The sequence below is a fragment of the Athene cunicularia genome (assembly GCF_003259725.1).
Source record: "Athene cunicularia isolate RWA chromosome 1 unlocalized genomic scaffold, athCun1 chr1_part1, whole genome shotgun sequence".
Taxonomy (NCBI): Eukaryota; Metazoa; Chordata; class Aves; order Strigiformes; family Strigidae; genus Athene; species Athene cunicularia.
The window spans coordinates 62,225,965-62,247,097 of NW_020799091.1; the positions used below are offsets into that span (position 1 = coordinate 62,225,965).

General features: G+C 42.5%; 1 protein-coding gene across 1 annotated transcript in view; it reads left to right on the plus strand.

The window, feature by feature from the left end:
• COL4A2 (collagen type IV alpha 2 chain) overlaps window positions 1-15,998 on the plus strand; it is a 103,559-nt gene extending 87,561 nt beyond the window's left edge. Inside the window, exons 33-45 of the mRNA XM_026848822.1 lie at window positions 245-319; window positions 931-1,038; window positions 1,990-2,097; window positions 4,807-4,878; window positions 5,270-5,395; window positions 6,797-6,913; window positions 8,513-8,674; window positions 8,809-8,907; window positions 9,588-9,734; window positions 10,334-10,450; window positions 11,252-11,443; window positions 11,787-12,073; window positions 14,311-15,998. Of these exons, the coding sequence (XP_026704623.1) occupies window positions 245-319; window positions 931-1,038; window positions 1,990-2,097; window positions 4,807-4,878; window positions 5,270-5,395; window positions 6,797-6,913; window positions 8,513-8,674; window positions 8,809-8,907; window positions 9,588-9,734; window positions 10,334-10,450; window positions 11,252-11,443; window positions 11,787-12,073; window positions 14,311-14,565 (1,865 nt within the window). The 3' untranslated portion in view covers window positions 14,566-15,998. The remainder of the gene's footprint in view (window positions 1-244; window positions 320-930; window positions 1,039-1,989; window positions 2,098-4,806; window positions 4,879-5,269; window positions 5,396-6,796; window positions 6,914-8,512; window positions 8,675-8,808; window positions 8,908-9,587; window positions 9,735-10,333; window positions 10,451-11,251; window positions 11,444-11,786; window positions 12,074-14,310) is intronic.
• The last annotated feature ends 5,135 nt before the right edge of the window (window positions 15,999-21,133 follow it).

Genomic DNA, 21,133 nt, shown 5'->3' on the forward strand with positions numbered 1-21,133 from the left:
AGACTGTGAAAAGCTTAATACTGATTATTTCATGCAAGGTGGACTCTCCATGCATAAATCCATCCATGGCAGGGAGGGTGGCTGTTCTAGAGACTTTATGTTTCTCTTTAACACATTCCTCTTTCATTCTAGGAAGATAATTACTGAATTTTTCCTCAGAAGAAAGTTGCAATTCCTTCAAAACAACAGAAAATACTGTTTAAATTAAACCCTTACCACTTGTGTTTATTTTTGCTTGAAACAGGTGAGCGGGGAGATACTATAAACTTACCAGGAATGCCAGGCCTTAAAGGAGAAGTTGGTGTGCCAGGCTTAACAGGTATTAATTTCACAGTTCCTCTGGATGTATTACTTTTCACATACTAAAGTTCACAGAGGAAGGAAGGAGGAGCTTACCGTGGGCTTTTGATGGCTGTTGAATCTGTGCCCTTATGACAACTTCTGAAGAGGTTCATCTTTTCTTTATTGAAAGGAGTATGTGCTGTGTTTACATCTTCAAATAAAAGTTATAGCAGTAAACATCACTCACACGCAAGTCCAGTAAACATGTCTATATATATTTTTGCCATGGTTGACAAAAGGAGCAATATCAGGCCGTGATTATAGAAGATGTGATAGCAGAGTCAGGTCAATTTTAGATTAGGTTCACTAGGTAATGTATTAAAATTACCCTGCACATGCAGAAGACTTGAACATCAGTATCATATTCCACATAATTTGAAGAGTACTTTTAAAAACAAATTTAATGATGGTTTGGCCAGCATGCTGTAGACAACTATTTATTCTCCCAGATTATGCAGGCACCCTGATTAGAAGAATGTCTTTATCTGGCAAGACCAGGACCCATTCAGTAGCCAACTTCACATTATTCTTGTTAGCTTAGGGTTGTATAGAGATTATTAAGAGTATATGGGTTTTGTGGTTTTCCAGGCACAAGAGGAAGCTCAGGACAAAAAGGTGAAGGCGGTGATCCTGGTTTTCCTGGCATTGAAGGCCTCAAGGGCACGCAGGGTGTCCCTGGCTCTCTGGGACAGGAAGGTAAAATGTTCTTGAAAGAATAAAACTGTTTCAGAAGAGAAAGGAAAAAAAAAAAATCTTTTCCCTCAAAAGAAAGTTGTTAAGATTTTTAATATGTTGATCATTCTGTAAGTTGGTAAAGAGCAGTGAAAATGATGTGGAACTCATGGTAGGACATACTAAGAGGAAATTGAGAAAACGTAACTGCTTCATGCCAGTTTTAACATTTTTATAGTGATCATGTGTCCAGTCAAAGTGTTGTACTGCTGGCATACTTGGGTATGCTAACACTGTCTCAATACTACAAGGAAATGGGCTTTTCAGTGCTCTTTTCTGCCATAAATGAAGTTGATCTCTCCCAAGACCCAGTTACTCAGAAGCCTTTGAGCTGGGCTCATTGGCCAACAAGAGTACTGGGAAACCGAAGTCAGGTTCGACTCTGGCTGGAACATAAACATGGGGCTTAAGAACATGTCTTATTGCAGGAGGATCATGAAAATGCTCTTTCAGAACAGTTGCTCCACGTTTCTCATGTAATTACAGGGCTTAGAAAGTCCAGCCAAGACTGGAGCAGTTTTGGTAGGTACCTCACTGGGAAACAGCCCTTGTCCAGCTTTCCAGTCAGAAAGGCAAACAGATGCAGCAGAAGGGGAAACTGAGGTGCACATAGATGAAATTACTTATTGTAACTGGCAATAGAAGTAAAATTATCATTGTAATAGGAGGAGCCCAATGTATATCTGAGGTTGTCAGAAGCCTGAAGTTTGTAATACATTGTTCTGTTACATGTTGCCTCTCCTACCTTTGCTCTCATTTTCTTCCACTTGGATGAGCAGTGCAGTGTCATACAATGACATTAGCAAGGCAAAGCCTTCATTTTGCTACCTGAGAGAATGAAGGTAGCACAGGTCCATGTTTTGGGCTATTGGTTTTAAGGACACTCATGAGCAATGATTCATCATTGTTACACAGGTTTGCCAGGACTGGTCGGCCCCCCAGGGCAGCAAGGAAGCCCTGGGACACCTGGATTTCAAGGTGAAAAGGGAACTCCTGGATGGCCTGGCTTACCAGGACAAGCAGGTATTCATACAGCTTCAGCTATTTGGTCATTTTGGTGTGAGCACTTGCTGTTGTTCTTTTGAGGTGAAGAAGAAGAAAGGGGGCTTATAACAGTTCAGAGTGGCAGAGTTTGCTCTAGTAAATGCTTATTCCTTATAAAGTCCAGGTTCATTAACAAAGACCCATGTGGTTGCTTTCTAATTTATGGCTTCTGAAGGACTGGTGTCTACTGAGCTCACTTGAACTACTGATGACATTTCTCAACCAGGAATGCAGTTTTTAGGAAACATTTTTATTTTTCAGGACAGCTGGGAAGAAAAGAAGACCAAAAAAATATTTTAAATTAAGCAAGAGTAGTAATACACAGTATTAAAATATTATAATGTGGCATTAGATAGCAAACAATATGGTTGTCCTACAGCATCATTGTGGTGGTTTAGGCCCTGCTGGGACCCAAGACCACAGTGCCATTGTCCCTCCCCCACCCTCGAACTGGACAGGGCAGAGAGTGAGATACAAACCCTGGGGCTCAGATAAGGAAAAATTTAATACAACAGTGTAAGAAATAATAAACCGAACAACACCACTAGCAATAACAACAATAAACAGTAATAACAGTAAAGAGGACAAAAGGTATACAGAGATATACCTCAAAAGACCCAACAGACCATCGCAAGTATTCTGGGACAAAAGCAACAAAGAAGTTGTTCCTGCACTTGGGTGCCTGGACGTGCTGTCAGCTTGGTATCAAATAACCTGGCTAGAGCCCCCTCCCCACTGCTGTGGATACTTAACTGTATCCTCCCTGAAACAGGACAATCATCAAAAACTGTGAACTCATCCAATGTCTGGTTTTAAGGATGAATAGCTTACGGCTCAGACAGAATTCTACTATCAAAATACAGGTGATAATTTAAAATCACAGAATCATCTAGGTTGGAAAAGACCTTGAAGATCATCTAGTCCAACCATTGACCTAACACTGACAGTTCCCAACTACACCACCTCAGCGCTATGTTAACCAGACTCTTAAACACCTCCAGGGATGGGGACTCACCACCTCCCTTGGCAGCCCATTCCAACACCTCACAACCCATTCTGTAAAGAAATGCTTCCTAACATTTAGTCTAAACCTTCCCTGGCACAACTTGAGGCCATTACCTCTTGTCCTATCACTTATTACTTGGTTAAAGAGACTCATCCCCAGCTCTCTGCACCCTCCTTTCAGGGAGCTGTAGAGGGCGATGAGGTCTCCCCTCAGCCTCCTCTTCTCCAGACTAAACACCCCCAGTTCCCTCAGCCGCTCCCCGTACGACCTGTGCTCCAGACCCTGCACCAGCACCGTTGCCCTTCTCTGGACACGCTCGAGTCATTCAATGTCCTTTTTATAGTGAGGGGCCCAAAACTGAACACAGGAATCGAGAGGCGGCCTCACCAGTGCTGAGTACAGGGGTCAGGTCCCTTCCCTGTCCCTGCTGGCCACGCTATTGCTGACACAAGCCAGGATGCCATTGGCCTTCTTGGCCACCTGAGTACACTGCTGGCTCATATTCAGACAGCTGTCAATCAACCCCCCCAGGTCCCTCTCTGACTGGCAGCTCTCCAGCCACTCCTCCCCAAGCCTGTAGCACTGCTGGGGGTTGTTGTGGCCCAAGGGCAGCCCCCGGCATTTGGCCTTATGGAAACTCCTCCAGTTGGGCTCAGCCCATGGCTCCAGCCTGTCCAGGTCTCTCTGCAGAGCCTCCCTACCCTCGAGCACATCAACACCCCCACCCAACTGGGTGTCATCTGCAAACTGACTGAGGGTGCGCTCGATCCCCTCGTCTAGATCATCAATAAAGATGTTAAACAGGAGTGGCCCCAAAACCCAGCCCTGGGGGACATCACTCGTGACTGGCCGCCAACTGGATTCACCACAACTCTCTGGGCCCAGTTGTCCAGCCAGTTTTGAATGAAGCTGTTTGTATCACAGGATACAGAATCTCATTGATTGCCACCTCATTCTTTAATATATTAAATAAGGAGGGTTTTTTTTCTACAATACAGCCAGAAATTGCCCTGTTTTTTGTAAGATTCATCTATCTTAATCTGCATCAAATCTAAGCTAATGTGGTTAGGAAGGCTGCTTTTAAGGACAGGGAAGAGAGAGACAGACACTTATTTTTGTGAACGTTGAATTGTCCTCTAGAGCTCTGGCTATTGATTAGAGATACCTGTTTAGCTTTAACATTATGCTTAACACTTTGACAGGTACAAATAGATGGAATAAATTTTACCTGTAACAGCAGCAACAGAAGCTATTAGACATTTTGTTAGCATTTGGTTGGTTTCTTTTAAAGACATAGAGCTAATTTCTCCTCAAGAGATCTTCATGACAATCACATTTACAGCCTACAATTATGCCATAAATGTATTGGTTTGAGGATTTTGGAAAACTATATTATTGTTAACAAAATTGTGGCAGCAAGACTGGAACTAAGGGCATACTACTGGACAGATCAGAGATATTTTAAAAGAAATCGTTTAGCGAGTTTGTTGGATAATAACAAAATTTGCCAATCACAAAACCATGGTGTGGTGTATTTCATAATAAGCTTATTGTAATTAATTAATTTGCGTATAATACACAAGATTTTAACACAAATTTGTTCAAGCATTTGAATTTTATGCTTAGGAGTACATACACTCACAGATACTATTATGGTAATCACGAATGTAATTTTAAAACAGGCTTACCTGGCTTAAGGGGAATCAGTGGACTTCATGGTTTACCAGGCACTAAGGGCTTACCAGGATCACCAGGTAAGTGAGACTCTTATTCTGCCTGTTCATAGGCAGCACATTGTGTTGGCTGCAAGTTTGGTTGGTGAGATCTTTGCAGTGTGACTTTAACTGTGTCATCCAAAGCCCAATGTGGAATTTGCTTCATTATTGTGGGCTCTGGCAAACAGCTTCATACACTATGTGCTGCTGCACACATGGATTAGAACACAACTTCAGATCATAATTTCTTTCTTCTTATAAATTTAAAGCCTCAAAGCCTCTTTTTCCCATTATGAGCATTTTTTTGAATGAGCCATTACAGACTCATGTATTTAGTAAATCCACTTGCTCTACACATGTACATTAGCATGCAGATATGTTGTTACATGCAGAAGCATTTCTTTTGTCTTAATTTTGAACTCCACAACAGGTCCAGATGGCTACGGCTCTGCAGGTTTCCCAGGTGCAGTAGGTGACAAAGGGGAAGCAGGAGAGCCAAGCAGAGTTGAAGGCAGCCGAGGACCTCCAGGTCAGAAGGGAGACAGAGGCATTCCAGGTTTGTATTCTAGAGAATGGAATCTACTTCTTATTTGTTTCAGCTGTGGGTATTATAGACATCACAAAATGCAGTATAGTGTAGACAGCTGTATAGGAGAGCTCCCAATGTGGAGAAGGTCACTGTTTGGAGTTTGTGCTGCAGCTCAGCCAGCCCTTGCTCAGAAACAGCAATGTGTATTGCCCAGTGTTGGACAAGGCAGCCCACCAGTGCAGTCTGGGTCCTCCCTCATGGTAGCAACTTCTTGTAGCACACACTGGGCTCAGCATGCTGAAGATGCCAGAGCTGTCAGCTCCCAAAATATTTTTAATGAGGCTCCAGTTACCCAAACACTGTTTTTTTTTCTTTCTTTTTGTTGCAAATCCATCAATGTTTAACTTTCTCCTGAAAGCCTTGCTGTCCATCAGTGTGTGATTGTCCCACTGATCCCTTCTGAGTTCTGTTCCCATGCACAGTGCTTTACTGGTACCATCACCCCTATACAATGTAAGTGTACAGCCTTCAGCTCAAACCTACCTCATTGTAGAAGGCTGCGCTTATCTCAGTATGGTTCACCACCAGTCTTCTTCCATCAGGGAGCCACTAGACTCATGTTATGGATGAATCAACTAAGTACAGGGGGTTTCTAAAAGGATTTCAAACATTTTTGCTCTGAAAGGATTAAGGGCTGGCATAGATATAAAACTTACTGCTTTTGCCTGCTTGGTTCAATGGCTCATTCCTACTCTTTTGTGTTACACTTTGTTGTTACTAACATGCTGTGCAATCTCAAACACCATTCAGAGATGTATTGTCAAGCCCTGGAAGAAACAGCTGTTTCACTTATTCATGTTTGTTTGTCAGAATTAAATATTATTAATTTTTAAAAAATGAATAAACAAAAGGGGGATTGTGGCTTTCTGACAACATGAATCTACTTTAAAAAATAATCTGTCATTGTTGGGCCAGATTTTTGACCATTTAACGCTTTCCATCTATAGAGAACTTCTTGGATTCAAACTTTTGGTTTTAACTGATCCCAAAAACCCCTAAGTGTCTGTGACCCCTGACTCCACAGGACAAAGAAGAACAAAGCTGCTTTCTTGTCTGCTTCAATATACCTAGGATATTTTGAGTACTTCCTATCTAGAAATAATATTTTACCTGGCAGACACAAGATTATTAGCAATCCACACAGTGAGATGTAATTAGCTATCCAGAGAGCTTTGGCACAGAACTAGTATTTGGTTCTTTTAGGAAAAATCTCCACATCATATGAAAAAATAAAACAGAAATCAGTGGGAACTGCAGGTGCTTTCCATTTTGAAAATCCCATTCTTTATACTTAGTCTAAGGTGAGTCCTTATAATTGCAACTGTTCATTTTCCTTGCAGTACTGATGATTTCTTCTCTTCCTTTCAGGAATCCAAGGACCCTTTGGCATTCCTGGGCAGGAAGGATTTCCAGGGCCACCTGGGATCTCAAATATATCAGGATATCCTGGTGATAAAGGCTCCCCAGGTCTAGATGGAGTGCCAGGTAAGTCCTGCCTTGTTCCCCTCAGACAATAAAAGATGAAGTACAAGGTTGTGCCCTCAAACAACAATAGAAGATTCAGTACTGCATCAGCAACAGCAGTGATTGTTATTTCTGTCTTGATTCAGTAAAATATCCCTTTTAAATACAACACTAAAGTGCATGAATAATTGTGGACAGAATTAATGATACATAAGGTAATCAGGACAGACCTCTTGAAAGCAAAAGGCACTTCCTCCAGGTTGTCCTGATGGAAGGGTTTGATTTTTATGCAAATAACAGATTTAATAATCCAGAATTCTCTTAACAACTTTCAGAAGCATTATGCTAATTTACTACTTTAAAATCTGAGGTCTGTGGCAGACTTGTAAGTCTACAGAATATTTTCTTAAACATTTACAAAATTTTCCTATGTGAAATTACCAAGAAAACTAAGTTACATTGGGAAGCGTTCTCTCTTCTCTCTAAAAGTCCATGCTATGAGCCTGCCTTTCTCATACATATGAAAGAGACACTGTGTCCCTCTGTGTTTAGCGACTGATATACCTGTTGCTTACTGGACTGCACAGTCATTTAAAATTGTAGTGCCACTGTGAAGAGCTTGTAGCAGAAGTTGCAGGTGTCCCACTATCATCTTTATATGATGCATGGAAACTTTTATGTAAACTCAGCAAAAGCTTACAATGGGCAAACCAGCTGAAAACCACCAAAATACCTAGGTTTCCAAATGGAAAGAGAACATTAGTTGGCCTAATTCTGCATACTGATCCTCACTCCCCAGACAGTTGTTGGATTAAAAAATAAAAGTAGAAGCAGTCAATAGAGGGGGAACAGGAATATCATCTCCCAGCCAAAATGGTGAGACAGGCATGACTTGCTCTTACTTTGCCACATTGCATCTTTCCTTCATATCCACATGTGATCCAACTTCATCAGGCAGCACAGGAGCTGCTCCACTCAAAACCCTAGTTAGTAAGTCCTTCTCTCCTCAGAAACAAGGTGCAAATGTCTTCTTAGGCAGCAGAGGTAACTGAAAAGAAACCTGCCAGGTTTAGCTTCAGGCAATATGTAATTCTGGAAGAAGAAGCTGTTCCCATAATTCCCAAGATACATGAAGTAGTTATTTGTATCCAGATGTTCAACTGAAGAACTAAGATACACAGAACAGTAAGTCCTTGGCTTATTTAGCACCTGGCACTGAGTCAGGTACTCACTGCTCTCTGATTTCTCTCTGGTTACTTGGAGGATTTAGGATGAAGCAGAGAGGCACCCTGTGAAGTGAGGCATTTGCTGGGAAAGGAATAGCTCATTGAAGGCTGTATCTCAGCAGGCACCCCACTTCTGCTGAAATCTTGCTTGAGATGACACTGTGCTTTTTGGGAGCTTCATGCTCTGATTCCTCTGCCACCGCAGCAGAAGGGTATGCCAGCCTGAGAGCAGGAGCAGGAGTGCCGACTACAGCTATTGGGGAGCTATGCATTAGCTGCCCACTTCAATTAAGGAAATAAAACGAGATGAGATACAATTAGATAGTACTGTTATTTTCTGCTGTGCCCAGGTCTTAACTATAAATAGATTACAACCTGTGTGTCCTCTAAACAGGCTATCCAGGACTACAGGGGCAGCCTGGAGTACCGGCTCCACCAGGAAGCAAAGGAGAGAGTGGACAAACAGGTGTGAGTGGACAAATTGGCCCAAAAGGAAGTAGAGGTGATCCTGGCTCAGCAGGGAGACCTGGCGTTCCTGGGTATCCTGGACCAAAAGGTAAGGATGGGAAATGGTGCTCTTGGCCAGAGGCAAGGGAACCTCCTGTGCTACAGCAGATTTAATAACATGACTTTTGCAGTCACTTGATCTGTGTTGAAATGCAATAATACCACCTGTCTTTTGCATTAAAGGTCGTAAGGGTGAACAAGGTGTCATCGGCTTTATGGGCACAGTAGGATTTCCAGGTGATTTGGGACCTATCGGACCCAAGGGAGATAGAGGAGTAACTGGTAAGTGCAGTCAGGTGCATGATTCCTTTCTAAACTACTCATTTTGCAGCTCCGCAGAGCTGATCTAACTGGTTCTGCTTTGAGCATGACATTGGGCTAGATGATCTTCAGAGTCCTCTCCAACCTGCATGACTCTCTGTGACCCCTGGCAAATTCCAGTGGACAGATGACTAATTTAACACAGCTAGTCAACTTTTTGCCTTTATAAATTTATGTTATATGAGGTGCTAAATCCAAAATCAGAGCCATTTTGGGGGTTTAAAAAAAAAAAAGAAAAATTCCTGATCTGAGTTAATCCTTCAGTGTAGACATACTGGATATTTAGAAATACCTTTAAAATCCTTCTCTCCATCTATTTGTGTCTCTCGAAGACCACCAAAAGATGGTGCTGCACCTCAGAGAGTTGTTGGGATTTTGGGGGGAACTTTCCAGCTTCCTGTGTCATAAATGAGGGAGCAATAGCATCATTCATTTCCTTCTTATCTGTGTGCTGTCCAAGAGAAGACAATCCCCCAATATAATAAATATAGCTGCTATACCCAAGGTGGTGAGTTGCAGACCACAGTCACTCTCTCACATACGCAGCCAAGTAACAGCAACATACCTGTCAATGAAAGAACATCAAGGAAAATACAGGGGGGGGGATTAATCAAGCTATCTCATCTTGCTTCTAATCACAGGCTTTCAAGGCCCTCCAGGCTCTCCTGGGCTTTCCCCTGTTCCTCCAAGGCTGGTTGCTCAGCAAGGTTCACCGGGTCCCCGTGGAAATACAGGACCTCAAGGAAGTCCAGGAGATATGGGACCTCAGGGTCCACCAGGCGATCCAGGTAGGAATCGCACACTTGGAGTGAAAACTCAGTTCCCCTCAGAGTGAGGCCACCAGAGCACTGCTTTGGCTCTCTTCTCCTTTAAATTCTGTAAGTGAGAAAGGAGAGTCAAATTTTGGTCTTTCAAAGCTAGGGCTTGGCTTTCCTCCTCCTCCTAGCATTCAGAACATAAGAAAAACAGGAGAAAACTTCAACAACTCACATAGCAGAAGCAACATCAGATATGGATCTCACTTAAATGAAGACTGAACATCTTTGGTGGAAATGTGTACATCCTTGTTGGGAGTACTATCAACCCAGGGAATGTAGCATTAGTGGACCCAGTGAAGTGCACCTCTTGCTGCTAACCTCATCAGAGATGCACGGTGATAGCAAGAGTGAAAGATTAGGTCTGTGGAGCTCATGTAGGTCCCAACCACCTCTTCCAATGAAGTCAAGCGCTCTTTGCCTGAGCAAGAATCACAGGATCTTGCCATTAGTGTAAAATGATAAACCTGGCAGATAGGACCAAACATATGCAAGTAGAGCACATGTTAACAAAGCGTGTAGCATGTTGATATCTCGGCAGTCACTGTGCTTATAACTGTTGTTGGTGCAAGGTTTCAGAGGCTCACCCGGAGAGCCAGGACTCCAGGGCAGGGGTGGCATTCCAGCTCCCCCCGGCTCCAGAGGTGAACAAGGAGCAACAGGGTTTCAGGGTCCGGTGGGATTTGAAGGTAAGGGGTATCACACAGCACTTCTTCCCTCTTTCCTGTTTCACTGCCATAAATTGTTCTGTAGTAACTACATCACTAGATGGGGAGGAGGGGAGGAGAAAGTTTCTGTCTTCACAGCTTTTTAACAAGGGACAACTAACAACTTTGAACAGTTATCCTAAAGCGATTTGAGTGAGTTTGGTTTGATCTGAGTGTATTTTTATATTGGTTTTCTCTTTAAGTATTTCAGCCTAGTGTTTTACTAACAGTTACATTCATGGAAATTAATGGTTGGGTAGGTGATATTTGGACAGATGATGTTTAAGGGAACGTATTTGTAAAAGAAATATCTGTCTCCTTATCAAATCAAGGAGCAGAACAATTACTATCTTAATTATTTAAGTACACAGAGAAAAAGGTATTTGCAGAGCATAGTTTTAACCATATGAAGCAAGTGCAAATAATTAAAAAAACACTGGATAATCTTGGACTAAGAAACTGTTTTAAAAGAAAAATCTGCTCATGTGTATTTTACAAAGTATGCTCAAATTTATCAGAACTTTATATGTGACTTTCTGTGGCTCTGAGAGTGAAATACATCATCTTAGAAACCAAGGAGCCTGATCGAGCACCAATCTGCTTCAAAAGCAACTGCTATAATCCCAGAACTACAGCTCTTTTAACAATAATTTACCATAAGAAGAGGCATCATGCAATTAAGCTTTGTTCATCAGCATCTTAGCTGTAATATCAGCTAGCATCAGAGCAAACTGTGGGACTGCAAACTAAGTTGTATTATTTCTTTTCCCACCTTCTTCCAAGGTCAGCCAGGCCGCCCTGGTAGCCCTGGGCTGCCAGGCATGCCGGGTCGCAGTGTTAGCATGGGCTACCTGCTGGTGAAGCACAGCCAGTCCGATCAAGAACCAATGTGCCCAGTTGGCATGAACAAACTCTGGAGTGGATACAGCCTACTGTACTTTGAAGGACAAGAGAAAGCACACAACCAGGATCTAGGTACGTGCAGGTATTACTGGCAGCAGCCTGAATTCCATCTCTCTGGCTGAAAAGAACAAAACCAAACAGTTAAATAGAACTTAGAAAAAGCTGGGACTTTTGCAGACAGGCTTAGGAAACAGCAAAATGAGAAGATAAAAACTGTGTCTGCACAGAGTGCCCCTGAGAGGGCTCCTGCGAGTCAGTGGTGTTGATCAAGGGGACCTGTAAAACCAGCAAGACATTCTGGACCACAGGGTTTTTACTGACATGTGCTTGGGAAGGAGCAGGAAGCTGAAAACATGCATTGTCTTCTGTGAGAAAGATTAACATAATTTCTTTTTGCTTTCTTCTTTTTTAACAGGGCTGGCTGGCTCATGTTTGGCTCGTTTTAGTACTATGCCATTCCTCTACTGTAACCCTGGGGATATTTGTTATTACGCAAATCGAAATGATAAATCCTACTGGCTCTCCACTACAGCACCTCTTCCAATGATGCCTGTGGCAGAAGAAGACATTAGGCCATATATCAGTCGCTGCTCAGTTTGTGAGGCCCCAGCTGTGGCAATTGCTGTCCATAGCCAAGAAGCTTCTATTCCTCACTGCCCTGAAGGCTGGCGCAGTCTATGGATTGGATATTCCTTCCTTATGGTATTTGTTCTCCCATGTCACATTTTTTGTGGCACTGGGTTCTAAGTTTGTCTTAGATACTAGGAAGGCTGCTCTGGTTTAGAGCCAGCAGCACCAAAACCATGCATCATACTGAGGAACCAGGGAACTACAAAACTAGTTTCTAGGAAGCAGAAGAGGAGAAATTGCAGAGAAAATTGTCTCTTGTCAGAATAGCATCTAGAGACCTTACTTTATGTACAAAATAGTGCTTAGGAGCAGAACATAGGGGCAACTGTGGCTTAGCAAATAAAATTGCACTGAGGTGCAACAGTAGCCTACAAAGCACTTTCACAGCTAAAGATTGGAGTTAAAAAATGTTTTGAGAGGGCAAGGCAAATTTTTGACCAGCCCTGTTTGACCTTTCTTTTGCTTCTATAAAAAGCCCTGATAGCTATCTCATAGTTACTTCACAAGAATTCCAAGGATTAATTAAATGTTTGCAAAGCCCTTTGTAAACACTGAGCATTGTTAAGAGCGAAGTTGTCACCTTAGCAAGAACTTTTTGCAGGACAAACTCTGCCAGCATCAAGGAACACACAGAAGAGTTTGTGCTTACCCAGCTAGGGTTCAGAGCAAATGAAGTGTTTGATGTACACATTTTTGCTTCTCAGGCAACTGTGGAAGAAGTACAGAACACTTACCGTTCTCTCACAGTACATATTTGTCACCTCCTTCCCCTCTGTAAGGTACAATCATGAAGGGAGTCACCATGGACTCCTGCCCAAACAGCCATGGAAGTCAGCAATGTAGCAAGGGCGCCCCACTATCATGCATCCTATAAAGGCAGAGTGGCGTTAAGTGTTGCAGAAGGATAAAAGGCCACGGCCAGTACAAGAAGAGAGATAGGCATAGAGTTGGAGCTTATATACTGAGTGTAGGAATGCCAGTGCTCATCCTGAGGTTGTCAAGCAGGTCTGCTCCCAAGCCAGGGCTCAGATAACACGTGCAGTTTTTACTAACTGCTTTCCAGCTCCAACTGCAAAGGCCTCAAAGCTGTATAGTTTATGCTGCTTCTTACCAACTTTGTTCATGTAGAAGGATACTGGAATGGTTTTGCTCCTGAACTTCATAGCTTAGCAAATCTTGTAAATTTGTAAGACAGATGGTGAGCTGCAGTTTTGGGGGCAGGGAGATGTTATTTTTTTGTGGGTTTTTTTTTTTTTTTTTTAATAAATCAACAATCTAAACCTCATCAACATGTAACATCAGCCAGAGATCGGAGTCCTTTACTCTGTTAAACTGTTAAAAGGTGGCCACTTCTGTTACTCATTTATATGACCACAGTGGCCTCTTGCAGTATAAACCAAGCCAGTTACAGCTTCACTTTTACAGTATGGTGTTTATTAAAACAGGCAGGCAGGCATACTGGATATGCCCAGATTTCTCCCTACATTTACAAAACTACTTAGCAACTTTGTTTTCCAGCTGCTTTCTTTTATATTGCAAATTCCTTCAGCTTTTAACAAAAAAGTAAACAGCTTCACTTAAAAATGAAGCTAGAGTTCTTAAAGGGACAGAGGAAACGCCTGTTTTGTTAGCAATGTCTTTGATGGAAGAAATGTAACATTGTTATCACAGCATGCATCAAAGGTAACAGTTGACTGGTGTAAAGATGCCTGATTTTGGTGTAATTTGCTGTCCAAGAATATGCCATAGAGGGAACTAGTTATTCATATGGAAGCTAATTTTGATTCCACAGTGCTCCTCATACATGATGCAGAGTAAGACAGACTTTATAATTGGGGAAATTCAAGTTAGATATATGGTGAAAAGTTTTTCTCAGTGAGGGTAATCAGAGAAACAGGTTACCCAGAGAGGTTGTGGCAACTCCATCCTTGAAGTTATTAAAAACTTGACAGTGCCCTGGAGCAACCGAGGACAACTTTGGAGTTGGCCCAGCTTTGAGCAGGGGACTGGCTGAAGTGACCTCCAGTGGGCCCTTTCCACCTAAATGATTCTCCTATTCTCAGACTTCCAACAGGGAAAGTCTTAACTATAGAAAAGACATCTGTCAGAAGAGTTTAAAGTGGCACCCACATAAGAGCTGGCTTCTAAAGCATAGCCAAACCGCTAAGCCTTACATAGTTGCAGGACTAGCTGACTCTGAGATAAGAATTAGGAGCAATTCTAGTGGTTTTTCTCTTTTCACGTGTTTAAGTTTTTGACAGCACTGTCTGAGGTTGTACTCTGAATGCTGCCCTCCTTGTCTTATTTAGCACACTGCTGCTGGTGATGAAGGTGGAGGACAGTCGCTGGTTTCTCCTGGGAGCTGCCTGGAAGATTTCAGAGCAACTCCTTTCATTGAATGCAATGGCGCACGCGGAACCTGTCACTACTTTGCAAATAAATACAGCTTCTGGCTCACTACAATCGACCAGCCCTTCCAAAGCAAGCCCTCGGCAGACACACTCAAGGCAGGACTCATCCGAAGCCATATCAGCAGATGTCAAGTCTGTATGAAAAATTTGTAGAAGTCTTCCACAGTATAAGGAACCTGCTTATCATGTAGTTCTTATACAGCGGAACCTTCTGTGATGGTTAGATATTTGAATAAATCATGTTGGTGCTTTTTTAACTTATTACCTCAGAAGCTGAATGGAAAGTTAATTTTAAAAAATGTCTTTAAAAGCAAATTAAGTGTAACACAAGTCTAACACACAAATCTAGTGCTGTGTTCTACTATAAAGTATATATACATTTTTTGCTAGACTAACATTATGTCATTTGCCGACTGATACAAATACTTGCAGCTTTAAAACACCAAAAAAACTTGAATAATAAATGGTTACCTTGGTCAGATACCCACTACATTTATTTTAAGAGAATATATGTATCTTTTCTATTTACTGTATTTGTCACAACAGTGAACACTTAACAGCTACAGTTCTGTAAATTAACACTAGGGTGATCAAAGTGCTAAAGCCTTGCAAAATACTGAAAATATACTCTGGAAAGTGCCTATGTCCAGCACTGAAACCTAACTTTGATTTTAGTATTTTATGCTTGGGACTTTCAAACGCACCCAAAACAATCACGTTTTTATTGTATTTGGGTTTTTTCAAGCCTCACCATGCTTTAGAACTTAACTACTGGCAGTAGCAGAGAAGCCCACAGGCCTCCCAAAAAATAGTGACCACAAAATGCTAGTCTTCGTGTTTTGATTAGGAAACTATTTTACCAGCTTGATGGTTTTTTTTCTAGATGTATCCCTGGCCAAAGGATCATTTACAAAGGTCTCTTGCTCCTCTGTGTTGCGCTGCCCACACAGCGGTAGCACAGAATGGTTTTTGCATTGCAGCTTTTCCCCTCTGAAACCAAGCCACTCATCACATATTTTAACTGCATACTGTTGGAGCAGCTATCACACACAGGGTGAGTTTTGGAGGAAAGCAGATTGCTCAATGCCACGTGATCTTCAAACGCAGAACTCCCAGACCTGCCTGTTGTCTGTCTGAAGGCATGCTGTCCTGGCAGATGGGGACATAAGACAATGGGATGACCACCATCCCAACGTAAACGCAGCCACTCTTGCAAAACCAAAGGGGAAGGAAGCAAGGCATTTATTTGGCACTATTTTTCTCATAGAAAACCAGGTTATTGCATGCTAGGCTTGATAAATGGACAGAATGGCCAGCTCTTTCCTTCTGTAGAGCAAAGCAATTTAGCCCAGAGTTGTCCCTCACTACTGCAAGAGAGGGAGGAAAAAAATGGATCAGCTGCAAATTTCCTGTTAACACAGTCTGATTATATACCTGAATGCTTAAAACTGAAATCAGATTTTTATAGCAATGACAGTTGATTTTTCAACAGTTCACCTCACTCCTGCTTCAGGTGCTTTTTGGCTTTTGTAATTACATTCCATCCTCCCTGTATCATAAATAAAACCTGTTTTTTTCTACATCTCTACTTGTTGATGATTCCCATTTTGTAAACAGTGTTTTTTTCTATACAATGCATATGGACTGCTCCGTTGAATTACTTTGTTTGCACCTAAGGAATTAGAATAGCACTACCAGAAAGCTACTTCCACTGAAATTCAAACTCTTCAACCAGGAATACACTTGTTTATTTCATGGCACTTAAAAAGATCCAAAAATTGCTTGCTTAGCTGAACTGCAGAAATAGTATTACATCTGTTGTTAGAACAATTTAAGCCAATAAATTGCAATGTTGCAGATTAAAGCAATGTATTATTATTCATGCTCTACAATGTTCAGGAAATCAACATTAACCAAACTTGACAACTGTTACCTCCACAAAAAATATGAAGTGTAAATTAAGTTAAAGTCCTTAGCTACCATACTGTCTAGCCTAGATCAGTTGTACATATAACCAGATATGTCCGTAAACAAGAGAAATTACCTACATTGAAATGAGCTCTCTGGCCATGCTATAGTTCTGAAAGGCAGCCCCCAAACTACTCACACTAGTATTTGTTTCAGTTAATTAAAACACTTAGAATTGAAGACATAGCAGTCAACATGAGCCAAACCTATTCCACATTTGGTAGTTCTTTTAAATTACACATGGCAGTATCAAACACCCAAGAATTGGCAACTTAATTCTTCCAGGTCATGGGATGATCACACAGTTATCACTTGTGATTTTTTACAGCATGCATCTCTGGCAACACAGCACATTCAGTGTTTTAAGAGAATTAAAAAAAAAAATCTGTAAAAATCAATTATGTCGACAACAACAGAAAAGTATTTGGATTTTCATGGCTAATATATTGCATAATCTTCCTAAGTAGCTAATTTTTTTTTTATTTTTTTTTTTTTAATGTAAAACTTCAGCAGATAGTTCTTCCTCTGGCTGTTCCTTTGCCTCTTAATTTTCTCTGACTCACATATGCTGTTCTTAACAAGTTTGTTCAGCACAGTATCAACACAGCATTCAGCTGAACGCACAGGCACAGTGCAGGAAAAAAACAAACCAAGCACAAAACCCCAAACAGACTTGAACTTCTGCACTTTCTTTGTGTACATCATGTGCTTCAGGTCTGCGTACTCATACCCGTGTTTCTCCAAAGCCTGCGTAATCACTGTTTGAGAGGGGGAAGGAGCTTGTGCACGCAAACATGTGGAACTTGCAGCAGCCAGATGATTTCACCTGGTGAGCTAACCCAAAGCAAGCATGGAATGGAACTGACTTACTCAAACTACCCCTGAGCTGCAAGTTTACCTCCTCTCCTATAAAGAAAGGCTGAGAGACTTGAGATTTTTCAGCCTGGAGAAGAGAAGGCTCCAGGGAGACCTTATTGCAGCATTTCAATATACAAAGGAGGGCTTATAAGAAAGACTGAGACCTTTTACCAAGGCATCTAGTGACAGGACAAGGGCCAGTGGTTTTAAACTGAAAGAGGGTAGATTTAGATTGGACAGGAGGACATTTTTTACGATGAGGGTGGTGAGACACTGGAACAGGCTGCCTAGAGAAATTGTGGATGCCACATCCCTGAAAGCATTCAAGGCCAGGTTGGACAGGGCTTTGAGGAACCTGATCTGGTTGAAGATGTCCCTGCCCATGACAGGGAGGTTGGAACTAGGTGATCTTTAAAGGTCCCTTCCAACCCAAACCATTCCATGATTCTGTGATCCCAGAACCCACTTCCAAGAAGTTAAATATTTTTACAGGAAAAACTCAGCTACAGCAAAACAAAACATTATTTTTACTAAACTATAGTGCTCCGTCCTACAATGTGAAAACTACAAGTGTTTTGCCTGAGTTTGACAAAGTCAAATTTTTTGCTTCAAAGCATGCTGTTTGCTTCCTACACTTTTCTGTTTGAAAACACGTTGGAAGTATAACGTGCTGCTGAGCCTGGAGAAGGTAAACATTATATTGCCCTTCTGTAGGTAACACTGTGTCACTATATCAGCACAAATACAGTGAAGTCAATATAGCAACATCAGCTGACCCCAATTATTTTCTCCAAGTTTATCAACCAGGTCAGCTGAGTTTGTTCACACCCTATGTGACTGGGCTTGTCCACATGTGCCAGAAATATAAAATTAGCCAATGACAAGCCGTAAACATGACCCCACAACAGAAGGCATCAGATTGCTGCCAAAAGGGAGGCTGGGGCAGGTGGGGGTGCTGCTGATGTGCTGATGGCAGCCCAGTGCAGTCAGCAGCAGCCCCTGTACCTTGTGGGGACCAGCAGCATCCTCAGGGATGGCCACCCATGCGCACTAAGGGTGAGCGGGGGCCCAGCCTCGCAGCTGTTAGGGACCAGGCACACATGGGTGCAAGACATGCTGGACAAGGGGAACAAGTAACATCACTGCACTCCATAACCCATGAGCAGAGAAGTAAAAACAGGCAGTGATGCTTCCCACCACAACATGGGCAAGGGCATAACCAAGCCAAAGCAGGTGAATCAGCAGCTCTGCCTGTCCTATAGGCACACAGCAGGTTCAGGTTCCTTTTGTGGCCTTCATGAGACTCAAAGCTGCCTTGGGGTTGTCAGGGGCCAATGGCAACCTCAGTCTTGCACCATCAGCACCTGTGAGAGGCAGGAAGCAGGATGGGGCTTCCCAACCAGGCCGGCACAGATCCTCATCCACTCACCCTGCCATCCCTCCCTCGCCCTCAGGTCACAGCCTGGCCCAGCCATCACCTTGGGCACAGGTAGGCCTGTAGCTCACATTCACCCAGCATGCCCAAAAATAACATCTCTTATTTCACTGCTCAAACACCTCACGTAATCTGGACAAACAGAAAGAGGAGGAAAATAAATACTTGTAAAATGAGGTTCCCCTCCCAGGCAAAGCAGGCAGAGCACCTGGGTCCTCACTTTCACCCTCCATCACCAGCCCTCCTGCAGCACAGCCACAACCAGCCCAGCTCCAGGCTGCACTCCGGAGTTAGTAATGGGGAAAGAAACCTCAAAGTGATGGAGGAAAACACTTGCTTGCAGCCGGTGGGATGCAGAAGAGCTGGCAGGGAACAGGCACATGGCACAGCCACTGTTAATGCACGACCTAGCACTGGCCCAGCTTGACTAGCCACCCAGTCTACAACTGCTATGCTGAAAGTACATCGGCTGCTAGGCTGTGAGAGGCTATCGAGGCAACAGGAGTTAGAGGAAGCTGCATCAGCACAGTTCCTGTGCTGCCAGTCCCCACCCTGCAGCTTCACAGCTCCTCCCCACCAATAAGCCAAGTTGAAATGTTCCAGTAAAACTGGGGGGTGAGGGGGCAAAAAAAAAAATGCCTTTAGCAGTGCTGTGATAACAGGATACACCTGCAGAAGCAGCAGGGAAATTAATTCATGTTAGGACACTTAATAAGCACAAGAGCAGGCTATATTGTATATGCTGTTTAAAAAAAATAAAAAACAAACCACACAAAAAAACCCACAACACAGCAAAACACTCACAGCACCACTAAACAGAAAAAAAATCTGTGCAATTTCAGTGTTGAGGGTTGAACTGGGTTCTCTAATAGTGCTTGCAGACATGCAGGATTGCTTGCAACCATGCATAGGCACTGCTGCAGCAGATAGAGCATCAACACCGGGTTGTAAAAATGGAGGTCAGCTACAGCAGAGTTTAAATTACTAGTAAATAAAATTTTAAAAAATCCTATCCTACATCAAATTCCTGAAACCTTCAAGTTTTGGTTGAAGGTACAATCTGACTTCAGAAAGTAATAAAGAAAATGCACATTGAGCAATCTGGATCTCCTGATCTCTTATCAATAGATCCTGTGTATTACTCAGCCTCCCAGGTGCTGCTGTGCAACACCTTGATCTCTCCCAGGCTGGCCAGAGTGACAACCCATTGTAACTCAGACATTTCTCAAGGCACAATAGCCAGTGACACTAAAAAGCCATGAACATCACGCTAGACAAGTTTAGCCCTAAGGGCAAAAGTCCAGCACGCAAGATAAGTTCTTGCACCAGCTCCTTCAGTGAAAACACCAAGGCTGGAGCTTTTGGAAGAACTGTAAGAATTCCTTAAAATATCACAGGACTCAAATGCTGGTGCAAATATTTATACCTTAAGAACTGTTAGATGGTAAATTTACAATATTTTTCCTGTTCTGTACCTTCTAGGTGTACATATCCCAAAAGCCTGACCTCGCAACCAGTGCATGCTGCAGGTTCAGTTGTCAACAAATGGAGCAAAGCCAGCAGTGGAACCCTCACAGATGTGGTGGCAGATTGCTTTGGTCACAAACAGGACTGAGTTTGTAGCCTGTTTCTCTCTTCCTGGTCCCAAAGGAAGACTAGATACTGGCCTTGGAATTTTGTCAATAGCTAGAAGCTTTTTAATAGTATACAGTTTTAAATACCACAGAGCAGGTGCAGTTAAATCTGACAGATTGGCAGGTATTAAAACTGCAACCCCCCAGTAAATCCAAAAGATGACAACCCTTAATAGCGCATGTAGCAATAGGACAAGGGGTAATGGGTTTAAGCTAAAAGAGGGTAGATGCAAACTAGATACAAGGAAGAAGTTTTTTTACCATGAGGGTGGTGAAACACTGGAACAGGTTGCCCAGAGACATGGTAGATGCCCCCTCCCCGGAAACGTTAAAAGCCAGGTTGAACGGGGCTCTGAGCAATCTGATCTTGTTGAAGATGTACCTGCTTATTGCGGGGAGATTGGAGTAGATGGCTTTTAAAGGTCCCTTCCAACCCAAACTATTCTGTGATTAAATGTTCTCTCGAACCATTCTTCCCCACTACACATGTACTGTGCATGAACTTGAAATCAGAAAATAAAGCTACTGTTCTGCAGCAAGTTGCTCAAGAGGACATATTTTGAAATAAAAAAGTTTTAAATATACTTAATAATCATTTGACTAATTGTTCATTTAGATCTTGTCTCCCTAGGCACTAAACACCCTAGGTTTGGGTGGGACAGAGAAAGGCATAAGAACGACCAGCCCTTTAGTTTTAGACATTTATGCCAGAAACATCCATAGGAAGATGAAAGAGATCCCACACAACAATTTGCAGAACTGGAAACATGTGAGCTGCATCTTTGCACTTTTTTTTGTTTTGTTTGTTTTCGGGAGGGGTTGGGGC